Genomic DNA, 21,264 nt, shown 5'->3' with positions numbered 1-21,264 from the left:
TCCTGGAATGAGTTCTCATGTTTAGTGACGTTAGAGTTTGACCAAAGTTGTACAATTCATCTTCTGTTTGTGTTTGCATGGCTTCCAAGAAGTCAAGCTGATGACTAGACTGAATTCACCAGGCAAGCTCCTTCCACAAGATGCCTTCCACAGGACCTCACCTTCCAGGTTGAGGCCAGTACTGTTCCATAGCCTTCAACATCAGGTATAAGCTACAATTCTCTAGCTCAAAGTCATTTGTCCTCCACTTAAAGAGCTCCAGTTTTAATCAGAGTTACCTAAATGATACCCTTTTGCACTTACAAGTAGATATCAGAGAAATATAAAGTGGGCTTCACATGGGATTCAAAATTTTCTAGTGGTCACATCAAAAAAGATTTAAAAAAAACACTGATGGAATTAATTTTAATACATTTTATTTAACCCAATGTAGTCAAAATATTATCTTCTGTGATCAATATGAAAATATTAATGATATTTTACATTCTTTTTTTGTACTAAGTTTTGAAACCTGGTGTGTATTTTATACCTAGAGAGCATTTAAAATCAGACTAGCCACATTTCATGTGCTCAAGATATCCCAGAGCTTTTAAAATATTAATGTAACTACTTTATGGGGGAAGGGAAGGGGAAAAAAATAGTTACAAACAAGAGGGAGGGAGGCAAACCATAAGAGACTCTTAAATACAGAGAACAAACTGAGGGTTGATGGGGGGTCAGGAGAGAGGGGAAATGGGTTATGGACACTGAGGAGGGCACTTGTTGGGATAAGCACTGGGTGTTGTATGTAAGCGATGAATCACAGGAATCTACCCCTAAAACCAAGAGCACACTGTATGTTAGCCAACTTGACAATAAATTATATTTTTAAAAAATAAAATAAAATAATAAACTTTTATCCATGGTAAAAAAAATGATTAAATTCTAATTGTTCAAATCCAGTGTCTACAATATGTTCTGCAACCATTCGAAGGCTATTAAAACTAACCTGTTTATTGATACTACTTTGGACTTCAATGTCCATATGGATTTAATTTAAGCAGGAGCTGTTGGTATTTTGCATGGGCACAGAGTGAGGCAGCAGAGTTGAGAAAAATATATATCACCCTGGGAATTAAGAGATAAAAGTTCTGGTATATTTTCTATTTTTAACTAGATACTTCATCTTAAGGAAGTCAATAGTTATCTGTCTCAGTATCTTTCTCTAAAATGAATAAAAATACTTGACCTACTTAGTTCAGAGGGTTGTGAGTTTTCTTTGTAAAGGTATCTAAAGATACCAATAATATTTCCCTCCCAAACATACCATCTTTTGACAGCCTGCTTTAAACAAATGTGTTTTCTCTCCTTTCTTTTGCAAAAATTATAGGCCTACACATTTCATTTTGAATTTAAATAGAATGACTGTATTCTGAAAAATAAAATAAAATGTTAACTTAATTGTTAATTTCCAAAAGACAGGGGCGCCTGGGTGCCTCAGCTGGGTAAGTGTCTGACTTGGGCTCAGGTCATGATCTTGTGGTTCGTGGGTTCAAGCCCCATGTTGGGCTCTGTGCTGACAGCTCAGAGCCTGGAGCCTGCTTCAGATTCTGTGTCTCCTTCTCTCTGCCCCTCCCCCACTTGTTGCGTTCTCTCTCTCTCTCTCTCTCTCTCTCAAAAATAAAGAAACATTACAAAAATTTTTTAAAGAAAAAAAAAAAGAGAGATGCATTATATAGGCTTCCCCAAACAAAATAAAACAAACACCTACTGGATGCTTTTACATCTGAGAACCTATTGTTATTTTGTGGAAAACTATGTTCCACTGAACACAATATAAAATATGTTCTTACCATGTACTGTAGGTGAAGGACTTCTTGTAGGCTGAAGAAAGGGGTCACTGGAAGCACTAGATGTGGTCAGAAAAGAACCCAGCAAATCCTGACCTGATGGTTTAGAAGGTGCTCCAAATGGGTCAAAGGTGGCACCTAGAAAAAAAAAAAGGAAAAATGTGTTTCTTTGTCCTGTGAGTTCATTCATTCAATAAATATTCAAGAGCTGCCACTATTGCCAGGCCTTAGGCCAAATATTTGAAAAACTGGGATGAAGCTTGCATTCTGGGCTGCTCCACAGGCCCATCTTATCCTTAAAACTTCCTCCAGGGCCAACAATGGAACCTGAGGATTTTTGACCTCAGGAAGAATCCCATCTTTGTGGACAAAGGAGGACTGTAGATTTATCCATTGGAAGATCCGTCAACACTATAAATGAGGGCTTCTTGGGCCCTCCATAAGTGGCAAAACCATGTTTGGACCAAAGGAGATGCCCAATGAATAAACTGTGCTTGTATTCAATAAATTAATGGACAAATACCAGGCAGGAGGGGTTTGCTATTAAGGTGAACATTAGAAAACCTCACTGACCAGGCTTTGCTTAGTTTTATGTTTTTAGTGGTCTTTGGCTCGCTTGAAAGTGAAAGAGAGGAGAAAATGAGTGTTGCTATGTAACTCAAATGCTGTTCCCAAAACACTGCCTCTCAATAACTTGCTAGAAACTAGATGCAGATTTAGTGAAGTGAGGACAAGTTTGTGAATATACTAAGAAGACTAGAACAAAGCCAGCAGCTGAGATCTCTGGCAACAACACAATAAAACTAATATTGTATCATTTCTTAGGGTTTACATTGCCTTTCATAAAAAATACTTCAGCTGATTCTCAGTCTCTCCCTATCACACAGTAGTATTATCTTCATTCTATAGACAGTGAAACTGAGGTTCAGAAAGCCAAGTCAATCAATATATCCAGCTTTAATTTCATTATCTACAACCTGAGGCACAGATTTAACTAACGTCTCTCAAAGATCCCTTCTAGCTCTGACACCAGAACATAACTATCTTCATGGGACTGTGATGAATTAAATAAAGTCACACAAGGTACATGGTCTTGAAACATGACTGAGTACTATGATAGTCTGGATCTTGCAGATTTTTCTTCCCTGACACCTTTAATTCACTGTGGTGAGTAAGAACTGGGTAAAACGAAGCCAAATATAGAAGAAACAGCCTGGGATTCAGGGCACCAGGGTACCACCGTGGCTCCATCAATAACTAATGTAGGAGTTTGAGCCTCAGCAACCACATTCCAGGATTTTAAGACTCACTCTTACAAAGAATGCTTCCAACTGAACTACTTACTACAAATCAAGACCACCCAGAGCCTTCTGAGAACTGAAGGATTAGCTTGGGAAAGGAAGTCCCCGCAGATTACCATATGAGTGAAGAGTTGAGACATTTCTCTTTACTCTTCCTAATATGATGTCATCTTGGTTAATAGTGATATCAGGTAAGAAGGGGCAGCTAAAATGCTTAGTCATCTACTGTGTCTTGCAAATTTCAAAAAAAATTGCAGATGATTAGTCACAGGAAAGGTCAAGTCTGCAGCAATGAGCAGAATGAAGCTGAACCACGTGGGCACCAACTGGCAAGGGCTCATCTGCTACAGTCAGCTGTGCGGCTGGCATGAGTCCCTTAAATATATCTTGAGGTAACCAAGTACTCCCTTGCATAACCAAAGTGGATTTAGAAAATTACAGTTCCAGGAAGACATTACAGAAGAACTAAGAGCGAGCTCTCAAGTCAAATAGCCCAGTTTTGGACCCTGGCCTCACCAATGATTAGCCTTATAAATGTATGCTACTAATTTGACCCTAAACCTCCATTTCCTCAACTATAAATATAGGGATGGGGTGCCTGGTGGCTCAGAGGTTAAGTGTCTGGCTCTTGACTTCAGCTCACATCATGATCTCACAGTTCATGAGTTCAGCTCCACGCTGGGCTCGCAACTGACAGCACAGAACCTGCTTGGGATTCTCTCTCTCTGCCCCTCCCCCAGCTTGTGTGCTCTGTTTCTCTCTCTCTCAAAATAAATAAACAAACTTTAAAAAATAGGGATAATAAAAGCACCTAACTGCCAGATTTTTATAATAACTGAATCCATGTTTAGTGTTAAATTCCACGTTTGGCAAATAGTAAGTAGCCCACAAATATTAGCTGTTATTATTAGTAATAATTCATCAATCTACATCTCCAAGAAGAAGTAACTAAAGCAGCTCAGAGATTGAAGCTTTGGAGGAAAACAAACAAACAAACAAACAAAAAAAACAAAGAAAGGGCGAAGAGCTCAAATATTCACTCTTACACTGTCCTACCAAAATGGACATTTCCCCATTAACTGAAAACAGAGACCTCTAAGGGACTTTCAGGGAGACCAGAAAAGTCTAGCTTATTAGGAAAGTTCAATTCTACCTGCTTCACCCAAAGGTTCCAATTCAAAATTGAGAGGTTTAGTGTAACATGGAAAAAATTACCTTCTCCCACTCTTAGGGTTGGAGATGCAGAGGTGGAGGGGGCAGAGCGGCGTGGTGTCGACTGGGTAGACGCAGGTCCACTCGGATGAAACATGTCTTCCACCCCTGACTGTCCAGCCTGGGCAGCCCCCGCCGCACCTCCACCTCCAAACAGGTCACTCAGCAGTTCAGAATTAGTGGGAGGAGCCACTGGCGGAGAGAAGTTCTTACTCACTGCAGATCCTTCTAAACCCAGAAGGTCCACATCTTCAGGGGGTGGAGGGGCAGCTGGCTCCTGCTGCTTTTTGCTGGGCTTTTTAGCTCCATGCTGTTTGTCACCACTAGCATTGCCATGTGGACTGGAAAGGGTCAGCAGTTCATCATCCGATTGCTCACTTTCTGGATTCACTAGGGCAGCATGGTCCTCCTCACAGAATGATTTTTCCGATTTCTGATCTAAGGAAGGCCAATATGCCAATAAATAGTTAGTTACTGGCCCCAGCATTACTGATTTTTGTGAGTTAGAGTTGGTACATAACTCTGAAAGAGAGAGGCAGCAGCCCTGAGCAAACGATGCTCTCAGACCCTTACCAATAGAAAACTGCTGGATGTATTTCCCATCATCCAATCACCTTTTGTTGAGCAGCTGAGAGGCAGTATCGTGGAGCAGGGAAAAGCAGGAAGTCTGGAGCCAGACAGGCTGGGTTTGAATCCCAGCTCTAATTACTGGCTCTGTGACACTGAGAAAGTTACTTTACTTCTCTGTGCCTTGGTTTCCTCCTCAGCAAAATGGGGGTAACCAATAGTACCTAACTCCAATGGCTATGGTGAGAACTACATGAGATGATAAACAGAAAGTGTTCAGATCAATATTAAGTAGTACCTAAGTGTTTATGATTATGATTATCATCTTCCGGGTACTCTTCTAGATGCTTTGAAAAAAAGTCCCATAATTTCTTAATCCTTTGCTGATTCCTCTTTTTTTTTTTTTTTTTCATGTGGCCTGCAGCCAAAAGCAAGGCCTTCCTCCCACAGTCAGGAGTAGAAGCCAACCACACACCTAACCAGTGAATAGCCACAGAGATTCCGCTCAGGATGGTCCCTATACCATCCTGGACGGCGATACATTCAGCATAAAGTGGGCAGCAGGGAAGAGGTCTCTTCTGGGGAAGGGATGGAGAGGCTGATGGGTGACTTTCCAGGCCCTCCTTGAGACAGATCCTTCAAGGAAACTTGGTTATTTAATGTTAGGTAGACCCACATTCTAAATCAAGGGCAGATCCACATCCCTAATTCCCGATTCTGAAATGCAAAAAGCTATGAAAAGGGAAAGGTTTCCCTAAGTCTGGAACAAATTTGGCTGGTGGAAAAATCTGACCAGAACTGATACGTACATATGTATACTCTTCATTTATCTCACCCAAAGTGATTATTTTTACATGTTTCACTGCGGAAACATTAATACGCTCCATTACAAGTTGTCTGAGATGCCACTGGGGATGCTGAGTAATATACCATTTATATCCCATATCGCCTAAAATTAAAAAACTTTTGCATTCCTGAAATACTTCTGTGAAGTTCAGATAAGAAATTGTGCATTTCTGCTAAAACCTATTTCAGAGCCTACTAACAGGAATGACTTCTAAATTACTACAATGTCAGTGGAGAGGAAAAAGTGAAGTTTAATTAAAAGCCCTTATGTGAGGAAGGGAAGATGTAGGGGACTTGTTACTGGGGGAAACTGGGGAGTCAACCTGTTATCTAGATTTCACTGGGTTTTCCAATTTTTTTATGTTATTGGTCCCATTTCCCAGGAGGTAATTCCCTGAGCTCTTGAATGTCTACCCCTACCCTGACTCCCACAACTCCCACCTATCACCCTGGCTTCAGCCATCCCTCTGAGTTCCCATTTCCCAGGAGGAAATTCTGAAAGTAAGGCTTTTAATTCAAAGGAATTCTGTGAACTTTTTTTTTTCACGAAACATGGAAAATTCCATAGGCAACAGGAATACTGTCTCATGTTCACACAGTGAAGAAAGGTCAACCAAGAAAACTAACCACAGCGTTGTCAAAGCTATTTTCCTACCCCTTTCTTACAGAAAGTCCTTACGATTCAATTCTACATTCAATCTTGCAGTTAACCTCAGCAAACTCTATAGCAAGGAGGCGAATGTGTATGGATAGAATGCCATTGCCAGTCTACTGATGGCAGCAATCTGAAGTGTTATGTTGGAGAGATTCTAAAAACATGTCCAGGTTTGGTGGAAAAGGATACTATGATTGAGACCAATTTTTGCCATGGCTGTTAAAGCATGTAGCAGAGACATATGGGCAAAGTATTTGCCTTTTCTGCACCAGAGGAAGCTTAGATCTGCCCTCCTAGTGGCGAGATCCCTCTGGGGGAAATGCCAGATCTTATATTTTCAGAATATGTACTCAAGGGCAGGAGATAGAGTCTTTTGTTAATTTGTGTGTCGGCAGCATAAAGGGAAATCCTAGAAAATATCACATTGATTCATAAGTCCAGGAAAGATGTAATGCAAAAGACAGCATAGAAAGAAAAGGTAGAATTCAGCTTTAAATGGCCTTTTACATCAGGCTAAGAGTATCCATGAAGTTCAAAGTAGAGAGGTAATTTCAAACTGCCTGATTTGAAAAAAGAATGAGCAGGGACGGTGTGAAGTAAGGAAGAACAGGGATGACTTCTAAATGCTTCTTTTTTTGAAGCTGCTTTGAGAACAAACCATGTTTACAGAATCACCACATGACTTAAGTATCTAACCACGTAACTTAGAGAAATGCACAGAAGTACCTTGCCAACAGAGAGAGGAAAAGAAGCCACCTTGCCCAAAATGCCTGGGGTTGTCCGGAGGGATATCTATTGGAGCCTGTCCTGCAAGAGAAAAGGCCATGCAGCATCAATGAAATAGGAAATAAGTCAAAGTGATAATAACACAGAGGTTTTATCCTGAAAACAAAACCACCAGGTGACTCATACCTCCTAAGACCAGAGTTTCTTGATGCTCCTGGTGAGAAGAGAAGAGGATGCTGGGATTGACATCTTTCGTGCAGTAATGTTCCCATGGTGGGGTTAAGTCTATCACTTTGTCGTGGGGCTGTAGTTCTATATCTAGAGTCACCTGAAATAGCTGAGGATATTTTTCTGGTACATCACATGCGTCCAATTCAGGTCTAAATAGCAATTTAAAAGAAGATCAGTGAAAAACAATGGATCCAGCATGATGTTCAGCACAGACACCATTGTAGGTTGACTCAGGTTAACCCTAAGACTCATTTCTAGGGAAAAATCAATCACTAACCAGATAAGGTACTTTACTCTTCTGGCCTCACTAGAGGAAAGGGGAGAATAATAAGTACAACTAAAGAATTTGGATATTACTGCATATAAAAGCATGTTAGGAAGTAGGGCAATAGATCCAGCCAGTATGCCCAGGCAAGGCTAAATTAGTTGTTAACATAGTGAGATAGTCCCCAGCTGCCACCCTGAGCTCTTGAATGTCTACCCTTACCCTGACTCCCACAACTCCCACCTATCACCCTGGCTTTAGCCATCCCTCTGAGTTCCCTAAACCACATTATAATAAAGAAACTAAGGTTCATTCTCTGGTACAGAAGGGTACCCTGCTTTAGTGCTATAGCCTGGCATCCTGTCTCAAGGGTCATTGCTCATATCATGCCATTGATTAAACTGCCATCACTGTTGAAAAACACAAAGGGATACACGGATGCAAAGGGCCACAGTATTGATACTTTGTTTCCTCTTTGTTCAGTCTTGTTCTCTCACATGGAATTTTAGACCTTTCTATTTGAAGTCTTTGATCCATTTGCACTCAAGACAAATTATACCCAACTGCAAGCTGTGAAATGCAACCAGGCTCTCTGTGTTGTTAAGCTACACTCAACAGTCCTGCAGCACAGGATTCCAGGGCTTGCTGCAGCACAGAGCAAAGGAACCTTGGGTATTTGGCTTCCAGCATTTCCCAGCTGCTTATATTGAAAAGGCATTTCGGTCCAAGTAGCACTCACTTGGTGAACTTTAAAACTGTGGTTTCCAGTGGTATGAATCCAGTATGAAACTGAAGCTGGAATATCTGGGTGTTGGTCACCTACAAATACATGAGAGAAGCACGTGACAATCAACCAGGGAAAGGGGACTAACTGCATCAAGAAATTATACTTTGGGGAGCCATGCACCTTCAACTGTTTCTACATTGGAGCTTCTGTTTATTATGAACACTAAGTGACCTTCCCATTTGGAAATGGCCCAGCGTCATTTCTAGCCTCTCATCTCCATGAACTCTGCTTTGGCAAGCCATTGCCTCTTCCACTAATGTCCCATGTTCTTGCATACTGCCATACTTTGGCTCATTCCATTCCTTCTGTCCAGGATGCCCCTGCTGCAACCTAATGCACTCATCCTTCAACGGCCACCTTGAAAGTTCATATCCTCTCTGTAGCCACCAATGACTAAAGCGGACCACTCCCATTATAGTATCTCATCCTATCTCTACTATGTGAGTGGATATTCGTACATGTGGTGAATTTCTCCTGCTAGGCTGAGCTCTCTGAGGGCAGGAACAGTCTTATTCTTGTCAATCCTATACCCCTAAGGCAATGGCTGGCACAGAGCATGCACTTGGCAAATATTTGATGAATTAAAATACAATTACTTATAACATTATTCATAATATCCCAAAAGAGGCAATGACCAAAATGCCCATCAACTGATGAAGAGATTAATAAAAAGTGATATAGCCACAATGGAATATTATTTGGCCATACAAAGGAATGAAGTACAGAGATACATGATACGACATGGATGAATTTCAGAAATATTATGCTAAGTGAAAGAAACCAGCCACAAAGAACCACATATTGTATGAGATTCCATTTACATGAATGTCCAAAAGAGGCAAACCCTTAGAGACAGGGAGTAGATCAGTGGTTGCCCAGGGGATGGAAGAGGGGAGGGGCAATGGCCGATAATAGGTATAGGGTTTCTTTTGAGGATGATGATGTTCTGGAATGATATGGTGGTGCTGTATAACCTTTTGAAAATACTAAACATAACTGTATTGTACACATTGAAAGGGTGAATTTTATGTTATGTGAATGTTATTCTAATAAAACATTGAAAAACTATAATTACTTAATCCTACATCCTCAATAGAAATATCTCCTCTCACACTGATCCAAATGGGACACTATACAAAAGGGCATGAGCTTCTAAATCTCAAGGTTTGGTACAAGTTCTAGAGCTGTCAGTTTCTGACAAAGTCATCATGCCAAGGCCTTTGGGCAAATCACATTCTCTCTGAGTCTCGTTCCCTATGAAATGAAGGAAACAGACATAAATAATCTTTAAAGGTTCTTTCTAATTCTAAAACCACAAGTCACTCAAGCCCAAAGTGATACAGAGAATATACTCTAAAATCCTCCTCATATTAAGGGATGCCCAGCTGGCTCAGTCAGTAGAGCATGGAACTCTGTTGTTTTTAACTTTTATTTATTTATTTTGAGAGAGACTGAGTGTGAGCAGGGGAGGGGCAAAGAGAGAGGGAGACAGAGAATCCCAAGCAGGATCGATGCTGTCAGCGCAGAGCCTATCGCAGGGCTCCATCCCATGAACCAAAATCAAGAGTCAGATGCTTAACTGACTGAGCCACCCAGGTGCTTCGAGCATGTAACTCTTGGTCTTGAGGTCATGAGCTCAAACTCCATGCTGGGCTTATGAGCTTATTTTTAAAATAAAATAAATAAAATAAAATAAAATAAAATAAAATAAAATACCCTATTGAAGGCTCAGAAGAGTTTATCCCATGATTCTTCCTGAAACCATACCTTAGCCTGTAGTCGGCTCCCAATGGTTGACCTCAAGTGATACATGGAAACAACCACATCTCCTTGCACAGTGATGCTCAAGGGAATAAAGATTTTTCCATCTTGGACACGGTATTCTCTACAAACAGAGACAAAAATATACATTGAAAGAGTCCAATCTTGTATGATCACATAGGTATAGTCGTCTGTGGCTCAAGCCAAAGGACCTATTGCCCAAGACTGGGCCCAAGAACCATTTCCTATCTTAAGCAGAGTCAGGAGCACAGCCATGAGTGCAAACTGGTTCTGCCATAGGATGGTGTTGGTCTAATGGTAAACCCCGCCCCCCCTCTGTCCCATCTGGACTTCAGATAAATTGACTGCCCATCCCTACTCTGCAGATCTCATAATCCTCAAATACACTTAGCCCTGATATACTTGTTGTTTCCTAACTTTAAATTAATAGTAAAAGCAGAGACAGAGGGAACAAAAATGTCCAACCAAGATCAGCATAGAAACTGGAAAGCCATGCTCTGTGAGGGTCTTAGATACCAATTCCCAAATTCAACCTATTCCAAACTAACTTCATTTTATGTCATCATCTACTCCCTTCTCTCCATCCCCCTACCACCTCCTACTGGCACCTGCTTTTTATTTTGGATTCTGTAACTTCTTTCATTATATCACCATCTGCCTAGCTGCTCACCTAGAAACTAAGCATGCAGGTCCTCTGTCCCCACCACTGTCTTAACCCTCATAATTCATGTTAGTCCCTTAGCTTGTATTTCCATTTGAGAGGGAGCCATAGCATCCCTTGGTTTACTTATGCTTTTCTAGGATTGAACCTACATAGAACTTTTTTTTTTAATATCAGCCTTTTCACAATGATGTATTCCTCACAGGAAGAATATAATTCAACCTAGATAAGAAATGAGCAATTCCTAAGAAGAAGTGAAGAAAAGTATCATGACCTACTTCATTCGTTCAAAATCTGCACAGGTCGTGTATATTTTGGTTTCTCCAATCAGTACATCACAGTAAGGACGACATCCATTTCTCTGTTTGTTAAAAAAAGGGACTGGACTGACAGTGATGGACTTAATCGTGAGAGGCTTGAAGTGAGGGCGGTAGGGCTTGTCTGCTAGGAGGTCACACATATAGCCCAGGTATCTGAAACAGAAGATTGACATTCTGTGGGTACCCAGCACACCAGACCAAAGAAGCAATCAATCTTGGCTATGAAGTCTGTTCTTGTAAATTACTAACTTATAATAACAATTTACTGTGTTAAATTCTTAAACGTTAACTACCAAAAGAGAATGCAACCAACAATTTATGAAAGCTTTTATCTAGTGACATGACTGTATTTCCCCCCCAAAGAACTGGTAAAGGGGTAATTTATTAAATGAAAAAGGCTTATGGGAGCTTTATACTAACTTCACATTGGCATATCTGTTCCTATTTGATCTGCCAGGTTAAGTTTATCAGCTAAAAGCCGGCTTTGGAAAAATTTTAGAATTTATCATCAGAAGCACTTTTAACTCAAAAAAAGTAAGAAGGAGAAATTATATAAGAGAAAAGAAGGGGTGCCTGGGTGACTCAGTCAGTTAAGCGTCTGACTCTTGATTTTGGTTCAGGTCATGATCTCATGGTTCTTGGGATCAAGCCCCACGTCGGGCTCTGTGCTGATAGCACAGAGCCTGCTTGGGATTGTCTCTCTCCCTCTTTCTCTGTCCATCCCCCACTCACACTTTCTCTCAAAATAAATAAACATTGTTTTAAATAAATAAATAAGAAAAAAGAAGAAACTGCAAGTAACGGAAATATAATAAGTCAATTACCTAAAAAGGGTTTCCCTTTTCTTAAGTGCACAATACCAGTTAGAAATTGTGCCTACCCTGCATCTAGCTTACTTTACCTCCTGTGGGATGGCGACAGTCCGATTCCGGGTCGCTTTGCATATAACAATCGAACGGCTGGGCCAGGAGTAGAGTAGAGATTACAGAAAATGAACATAGCACCAACCAGAATTGACGATGCTGCCCGTCCATCCTGCCAAGGAAGATACATAAACCTGTCACAAACGTGGCCCAGTCAGCCACTCACCACAGAGAACGGCTGTACTTGCAGTTAAAAGAGGGAAGAGAGAATGGGGAGAATTCTTCTTAACAGAATGATTTTCAGTTCAAAATTATTCACCTGAGGGTGCCTGGGTGGCTCAGTCACTTAGGTGTCGACTCCTGATTTCAGCTCAGGTCATGATCTCGCAGTTCGTGGGATCAAGCCCTGCACTGGGCTCTGCCCTGACAACACAGAGCCTCCTTGGGATTCTCTCTCTCTCCCTCACTCTCTCTCAAAATAAATAAATAAACTTAAAATAAAATGTGTTCACTTGAAAACCAAACTCTGTCCCAAGCTCTTCAAATCACAAAGCAGCAAGGAAGGCTTATTCTTAGGGTAAAACTGACTCTCTACTAACCTAAGAAACCAAGCAACATAAATTTGATCTGCATATATTTATGGGAAAATAGTCTAATCTTCAAAGTAACTTTGGACTCATAGGATCAGAACTAGTAGTTGAGGTCTCTTGGTTGCAAGCCGGAGGTAGAGTTCACAGATTACGCAAATACTGCTCTTTGGAATATGCTATGTATATATTTTACCCAAAGTATGTTTCTAGATTCATACAAAATAAAGAAGCTTCACATGATTCAACCACATTCAGTGGAGAAATGCATGTAACATTCCTAACAGATGGTGGCCCAGGCTCTTCTAGAACACTCTGAGTGAGGCTTGTTGCTACTTTGAAGAAACCAAGCCCAGCCCAGCTTACAAAGTTCTTCTTTATCCTGAATTATGTTGAGTTGAAGTCTATTCCACTCAATGATCCTCGTTTTTTCTTCTGTCAGGAAGGAGTAAACCTACTTCTTTCTTCCTGGGGTAGCCTTTCACATATCTGAAATACCCTCCCCTTCCACCAACTCTTTTATTTTCCAGGTTAAAGGTACACCCAATCTGTGACGGTTAATTTTATGTGTCAACTTGACTGGGCTGAGCGATGCTCAGACAGTTGGTAAAACATTACTTCTAGAATTGTCTATGAGAGTGTTTCGAAAAGAGATCAGCATTCAGGGTGCCTGGGTGGCTCAATCAGTTAAGTGTCTGACTTCAGCTTGGATCACGATCTTGAAGTTTGTGGGTTCGAGCCCCACACAAGCTCTGTGCTGGCAGTGTGGAGCCTCCATGGGATTCTCTCTCTCTGCCCCTCCCCTGCTCATTCTCACTCTCTCACTCAAAAATAAAATAAACATTAAAAAAATTTTTTTAAGAGATCAGCGTTTGACTCTGAGTAGAAAAAGATGTACTCTCACCAATGTTCATGGGCATCACCTAATCTGTTGAGGGTCTGAATAGAACCAAAAAGCAGAGAAAGGGTGAATTTTCTATCTTCTTGAACTGAGATGTCTACCTTCTTCCCTGGGACATCAGAGCCCCTGTTCTCAGGCCTTGGGCTCAGACTGAATTACATCACCAGCTTTTCTGGTTCTCTAGTTTGCAGACAGCAAATTGTGGGACTTCTCAGCTTCTGTAACTGTGTGAACCAATTCCTATAATAAATGCATTATATATTGGTTCTGTTTCTCTAAAGGACCCCAACTAATATATAATTTCTTTGATTCTTCCTCACTTGATATTCCATTTTAAGAAACATCATTTGGTGAAGTTTCTCTGAACAGACCCATTTTAAAACAACAACCTTAAATGTGCTACCCAGATGTGAAATGTAAAATATGAGGTGCACTCCAACCAACTAGAGAGGAAATACCATCTCCTTTATTCTGGACACCATGCTTTTACTAACATAATCCTAGGCCAAACTAGTTTATATGCAGGCTAAGTCACACCCTAAGCTCTTATTGATTTTCCTATCTACTAAAACCCCTAGTTCTTTTTCAAATGATGTGTTAAGCTAAGAGACAAATATATTTAATCTTTTACAACAAGATTCAGGACTTCACATTTATCCTGTGTTTAATTTCACATTCTTAGTTTCCGTTAAACAACCAACCTGCAAAGGCTTTTAAAATCCAGATTCATTATATGACCCTCCCATTTCTGAGAAATATTGGAAGCTTGATCTTCACATCCTCATCACTGTTTTTAATTAAAAGGGCAACCAAACGCAACCTTCTCCTGGGAAGATGCTGATCCATTAATCACCTACCTTTGGAAGCAAGTACTGAGCCACAATCCAACTAGATGTATAATAACCTAGCCCAAATTTCTCTATCTTCATTATAGGAAATTGGGAAATACCTTGCAGGAATACAATAAGCTATCCCTACTAGTCTATTGGTCTTGTAAAAGTTCAGCTGTTTTAAAAAAAAAAAGAGGTTAGAGTGGGAGAGAGCCAAAGCATAAGAGACTGTTAAAAACTGAGAACAAACTGAGGGTTGATGGGGGGTGGGAGGGAGGGCAGGGTGGGTGATGGGTATTGAGGAGGGCACCTTTTGGGATGAGCACTGGGTGTTGTATGGAAACCAATTTGACAGTAAATTTCATATATTAAAAAATAAATAAATAAATAAATAAATAAATAAAAAATTAAAAAAATAAAAATAAATTAAAAAAAAAAAAGTTCAGCTGTTTTGATATGCACATTCATAATGAACCAATGAAGACTCCTTTTTCCTAAGAGTTTAAAATCATCTGTGCAAAGATTTATATTAGACTTTTGCCTTAAAGTGCCATCAGGTTCACCAGCCTGTAACTTTCCAGGATCAACCTCCTCCGTATTTTGGAAAAACTCTCCTGTCTTTGTTTGCCTGGCACCTCTTCTTCCTGTTTCCTCATATTACATAAGGAATCCATGATTGCTTTTCCAAGTGCTCTCAGCATTCTGAGACATAATTTAAGTCTAGAGAGTGGATTATTTTTAAAGTACTGTGAGGCTCTTTTACTATCTCACTACCTATCAGCTCTGTCTTAATGATCATTGTTACTCCTGTCCTAGCCTGACATTTGCTCCCCTGACAAAGAAAACAGAATAAAAGAGTTAAGATTATATCATGTGCCTCAAGCATTTATTATTGTCCTTATTTCAAGGACAGGTTTTTCCTTTTTTTTAAGACATTTTTCTTAATCTTAATTCTTTTGGATTTAGCCTTCCTGATACTCTTAACTGATTCATGGTTCTTGGATGTGTCCCCCTCCTTTTATCTACCATGCAAATCTTTTTAACAGTTTAATTAGTTTTTTACTAAAAGATGAGTATATGCTTATTATTTTTAATAAAACAGAAATATATATGACAAAAGTAAAAGCTCCCATTTCCAGCTTCAATTCCATTTCCCAAAGACTTGGTGCAGATGTCTGACTCATGCGTACCCTTTTCCAGTGAGCTAGAGAGCAGCAATGGTGTCATAATCCTTTGCTTCTTTTTCTTCTTCATTGGCTTTTTATTCTTCAAGATTGTATCATAAGAACTGGAAGCCTCTTCTCTCTCTTGAGCCATCTTCCCTTACAAAGCTGTCAGACTTTGGCTCTCTGAACTTTTAGAAATTTCTTGCGTGAAGAGAAAATCACCAAAGTGCCTAAAGTTGCTTAGTCCCTGAAAGGAATCTGTTCTGTTGCACAATCTGTTGTGCCTCCGACAGGAAAACCCTTTGGCCGTTCGTGGACACGAAATTTTTCCTTTGTTGCCAAGAGTTTGGGGATGTGAGATGGAAAGAAGAAAATATGTTCTTTCACTTTCCTCCTCTTTTAGCCAACTGGCTCTCAAGAAGGAGGGAGAAGATCATCAAGTAATCACATAGCAAAAAAAAAAAAAATATATACACCCTGAAGTTTACAGAAGAATGAGTAGGGGCGCCTGGGTGGCTCAGTTGGTTAAGCGTCTGACTTCCGCTCAGGTCATGATCTTGCAATCTGTGTGTTCGAGCCCCGCGTCGGGCTCTGTGCTGACGGCTCAGAGACTGGAGCCTGTTTCAGATTCTGTGTCTCCCTCTCTCTATGACCCTCCCTCCATTCACATTCTGTCTCTCTCTGTCTCAAAAATAAACGTTTAAAAAAAACCTTTTTTTTAAATAAAAAAAAAAAAGAACGAGTAATTCCAGTATTTATGCTCAGATTCCACTTGTTGTGTTCACTTGATCATGTATTCAATCATTTATTCAAGCCTCTCAGACCTGGGGTGTAAAGGTAAAGGAGACACAGTTCTTGCCTGTGAGATGCTCACAGTCTAGTAGGAAAACAGGCACACCACCAGATCATGATGATGCAGTATATTAGATGCCACAGAAGACATTCAGATATACAATGGGAATGTCCATACAGTGAAAATACTCAAGAGTCAGAAAGAGTTTTACCAGATGTTGACTTTTAAACAACAGGTAAGAGGCCACCAGAGAAGAGTTGGGGGAAGAGACTCTAAGAAGTCAGTGGTCGGAAAATTCATCAGTTCCACTAGAAATTTCTGTAAAATACAATCAATCTATGTGACTACTTACAAAGGCATAGGGGTCTTCTTCATTTTCACTCAAAAACAAAAAGATAAATATTCCAATGTGTTTATCAATTTCATTCACACAGAACTCAATGGTATTTTTGCCTGTGTACCCACAGTCCTCGTTTCTACCTCTTTTATAATACTTAGCACATTGTAGAGGCCCTGTATTACGTGTATGTATCTGCCTCTCTCACTATTACTCAAGCTTTAAGACAAGAAGAATAAATTCTTCCCTCATTTTTATATCCCTCACATCCCCTAATTCCTAAGTAGGGATTCAAAAAGGTTATTCAGCTTAAATGTTACCTGTTCACCAGCCTCTATAGAGCCAGCTGTATTTGGCCAAACCAAACCCAACTACCACAAATGACAACAACAAAGGTTACTCACCAAGCAGTGGACAACACAGACGTTTTTGGGATTCTGTAGTAGCCAATTATACATATTCCGACACACAGCAAAAAGGTTGTGCAGACTGGGGGCCTGCCTAATGGGCCAACTGCATTCTGAGACCTAAGGGAACAGAGCAAAAGGAAATGAATTCCCCAAGTGACTCCTCTCCATACGCAGCTATCACACTAAACAACTTCTGGAATATGATACCACATTCTCTTTTAATATAGCCAGGAAGAGGTGTGAACAGGGTTCAAACACAGAAAGAAGAGTTGTTTAATATAGCAATTTCTTAGTTAAAAGATTCCATTCCAGTAAAGGTATAAAAACAAATTTTGAGGTATATTTTAAATTAAAAATAGACCATTTAAACTACATATTTGGATTTTTTTTTAATCCTGTAGGGTTACAATACATTTAACTTCTATTAAGAATACAATGTTTTGACCTGCCTATTGGATACTTAATTACAGTATTATCTTATAAATCCTGCACTATCCCTAATTTTATTCCAGCTCTCATGAGAACATGAAAAGAGCTGCAGAGTGAGCCAAACTACACTTGCTCAGAGCTCTTATTTCTTTCTGTCTTACTGAAGGAATCCACAACATCATGGGGCAACCTTCAGTATTTTCACTCATCTAACACACGTGTTCATTTAACCCATTACAGAGCATCGGCAATGTTCCTGGAATTCTGTTTGGCTCTGAGCAGTATCACAATCGTACAAGACTGGTATTAACATGATGTCCATTCTGCAGATAAGAAAACAGACTCTCAAGTCTGTCTTGTCTAGAGTCATGCTGCCAGTCAGGACTAGCAGAGCAACCCAGGTCTTCTGAGTATAAATCATTGCGGGACAAGACTATACTGGTAGAGATTATCATTTGCCTCAAAATACTAGGTATGAGTCCCAAATGATTAGATATTTACTAATTTAGATAATAAAAAATGAGAAGTTTAGACTTGGACAAATTCTGTGACCTCTTTTAACCTTTTTTTTTTTTTTTTTCAAAAATGTGGTGAGTGGCACCTACCTACCCACTTCATAGGGTGTGGTTAGTACATGAGGATGTATTTCAAGGGCTCAGCCCAGTACCTGACATGCACAAAGTGATTAAGGAATATTAGCTATTATCATCACTATCGAATCCGGTAACTGCCAGTACAAAGCCCTGAGTTCAGATAAAGCCAGCTATGTTTGAATAAAATGAATAAAATCCCATATGGCAAAAAAGCAGACTGAAGGGCCAGATCATACAAGGTTCTGTTAGCAGCTGGGAGAATATTTAAGAAGGAGTGACTCTCATCTGTATTATCCAAAGACCTCTTTTTTTTTTTTTTTAATATATGAAATTTATTGTCAAATTGGTTTCCATACAACACCCAGTGCTCATCCCAAAAGGTGCCCTCCTCAATACCCATCCCCCACCCTCCCTTCCCTCCCACCCCCATCAACCCTCAGTTTGTTCTCAGTTTTTAACAGTCTCTTATGCTTTGGCTCTCTCCCACTCTAACCTCTTTTTTTTTTTTTCTTTCTTTTTTTTTTCCTTTTTTCCTTCCTCTTAAGCCAGTACGGAGAATGGATGCAGATGACATGAGAGTAGCCGGGGGGGAGCAGTCAGGAGGCTGCTGAGGAGCCCAAGTCAGGAATGATGGCGGCTTAGGCTGGTTGCTAATGTAGGGAATTCTGAAAAAAGACTAGATTTTATATGGATGGTGTCATCAGAAAGTACTCTGCAACACTACTGGCCTAAACAACAACAACAACAACAACAACAACAACAACAACGAATATCTCAAATCCCTAATGTTTAACAGTGGGCAAAGGGAGGGAGGAGCAATCTATTGGTTCACCCTTTTCTGGTAACCAGATAATCGCTAGTCAAGTTTCTCTCTCTGGGGATGCCAAGAAGGCCCATTTTTTTGGTTAATTTGTACCTTTTTCTACAAGATGATTGTAGGGTAATGGCAGGGGTGCTTCCAGGTACTCACTTACCTATACCTTTGGCAATGACAGGTATGGTTTATTAAACAAAGTAGTTGAAATGCTTGACACAGCTACTAAACAATCTAGGGTGACCCACTACTAGGCCTCCCAGTTTAAACTCCGGAACAGCTTGCCCCTTCTACCCAACATGAATTAAGACTGTTTCTGGCCCATTCTTTACCACCAAATGGATTCCCTGCTGCTGTGTTCTCAAGGAACAGAAATGATATATTGGTTTAAAAAAAAAAAAAAAAAAAAAGAAGAGTTGGTAAGATAAATTCTGCCATCAGGGAAATTACAAAATGTACACTTGTACAAGCTGCTTCTTGTCTGCAGTGCTTTTCTTCCCTTAGTAAATTCATATTCATCCTTTAAAACCCAAGTTCAAGTGTTCTTTTGTTACTGACAGTTTCTCTAACACCCAGAGGCAGAAATTAGTTACCTTAGTTCTCCGTACCCATGCCCTTGTCCATTTTCATCTATTACAGCTTTTATCAGTAGAGCACCATGGTTAAACCCACAGGCCAGGTTTTCACCTTTGCTTTACCACTTATGATCTGATTAACTGTAGTCAAGTTTCTGATCTCTTGGAGCCCCAATCTCTTGTGTGTAAAGTGAAAATGGGCATTACAAGAGTAATGAGAATTAAGTAGAGCAACATAAGCGCAGTAAGTGCCAGCGTATTGTCAAACTGTATTCAAATTAATTGTTTACCTCTGTCGCCCCCTCTAGACACTCGGCCTCACCAGAAGACACACCATAACTTACTTGTTTTGTAACTGCAGAGTTGTTGTGTTAGTTGAATGGAAGATGCTCAGTATTTGCTGAGTGAACGAATGATTGAAAGAACAAAGGGATGAACCCCATTTGGCAATCGCTTCTCATACTAAGATTTGTCTACAGGTACAATTTCTCAAGGAAGGGGCAGATGAATCAAGTTTGCTGTTGTTGTAAGTTGGAATCATGGAATAGTATGAAAAAATTGCTTTTCCAGACAGTATTTTTAAACCTTTTAGAAACTGTATGTCAACCATACAAACACTAAATGTCAATATCTGTAATGAGTCTCAGCTAAAAGTTGGCTAAATTGTTCTCAGCACAAAAGGCTAAAAGCTCCAGAATCATTAAATCAATCAAGTAAATAATATTAATTTAAAGTACTCCATAATTACATATTTACTTGATCTATAATTATACACCATTAAGCAAACACACAATTAGAATTTTTTAAAAGCATGTACTCTGTCTAAAAGGGAAAAAAACACTAAAGCATAAACAAAACCCAAAAAAAATTTTAAGGAATTCAATCACTGTAAGCTATTTTTGTGTCTCCCTGGGGTTCACAGGTTCAGGCAATAAGCAGCACAATCCTTGGGCATGTGACACTTCATGATGCCATCTCCAGTCTCTCTAAACACCTCCCAGAGCTGCCAAGCATCAGAAAATGCCATATGGATTACAGGCTGCCATGATACCACCCAGTTGGGAAAGAAGCCAAAACAGCACCACAGCCGGATGCCATTTGATTTTTCTCTCTCCATTGCCACAAGCATGGGCTCATCGATGGCAGAAGCATCCCACCTGCCAAGCACAAGAGCAAAAGGTACTACAGAGAATCAGACTCAAGAGCCATACCACATTTTAAGAATCTACACCATTTTTGGAAAACAGGGGGATTTTAGTCAATCATTTACTGTGGCATTTTAGTATTACTAACATCAATCATAACTACCACTTACCGAATGCTTACTATAGGGTAGACACTGCTATCAAGTTTATTCGTTATGGCAAAACTACAGAAAAGAATTTCTAAGTATTTGCAAGGTAGGTATTCGTATTGTCATCCCCATTGCATACAGGATAAAATGGTATCTCGGGTGAAGTGAAGAGATTTAACCAGGAAGAGGAACAGCTGAGATGTGAACCTAGGGTAATTTTTAAAGCTTAAAATTGTCATCTCAATAAAAATTACTGATAAGACTCATGTACTTTCTATTATATCACACTGTCTGATGGTGATTATTAACTGCAATTCCACCTCACATTTGTGGGTGGTTATGGCTTCAAGTGATGGCCATATTTTCAGTTTCCTTAAAACTGAAGCCTGGTGGCAGAGGGAGAGATGAAGTATAACCTGTAAAGTCACCTCTCACCAACCAGCAAACCAAAGCAGAAACAACTGGGAGCTCTGGTGACCTCTGGTGAGCT

The 21,264-nt window shown here is 40.0% G+C and overlaps 1 protein-coding gene across 6 annotated transcripts in view; it reads right to left on the bottom strand.

The window, feature by feature from the left end:
- DNAJC6 (DnaJ heat shock protein family (Hsp40) member C6) overlaps positions 1-21,264 on the bottom strand; it is a 100,653-nt gene that overhangs the window by 17,415 nt on the left and 61,974 nt on the right. For 5 of the 6 annotated variants that reach the window (XM_042997484.1, XM_042997487.1, XM_042997485.1 and 2 more), the window contains 9 exons: positions 17,064-17,186; positions 12,084-12,217; positions 11,141-11,335; positions 10,187-10,304; positions 8,372-8,451; positions 7,323-7,516; positions 7,137-7,217; positions 4,346-4,780; positions 1,833-1,967 (listed from right to left, as the gene is read on the bottom strand). In XM_042997484.1, the coding sequence (XP_042853418.1) occupies positions 1,833-1,967; positions 4,346-4,780; positions 7,137-7,217; positions 7,323-7,516; positions 8,372-8,451; positions 10,187-10,304; positions 11,141-11,335; positions 12,084-12,217; positions 17,064-17,186 (1,495 nt within the window). Of the gene's footprint in view, positions 1-1,832; positions 1,968-4,345; positions 4,781-7,136; positions 7,218-7,322; positions 7,517-8,371; positions 8,452-10,186; positions 10,305-11,140; positions 11,349-12,083; positions 12,218-17,063; positions 17,187-21,264 lie in introns of all 6 variants that reach the window. The other variant, XM_042997488.1, reaches the window with a different exon arrangement.

This window comes from Panthera tigris, chromosome C1 (genome assembly GCF_018350195.1).
Source record: "Panthera tigris isolate Pti1 chromosome C1, P.tigris_Pti1_mat1.1, whole genome shotgun sequence".
NCBI lineage: Eukaryota > Metazoa > Chordata > Mammalia > Carnivora > Felidae > Panthera > Panthera tigris.
Note: the sequence above shows the minus strand (reverse complement) of the source record. Positions and strands in the feature narration are given on the sequence as shown.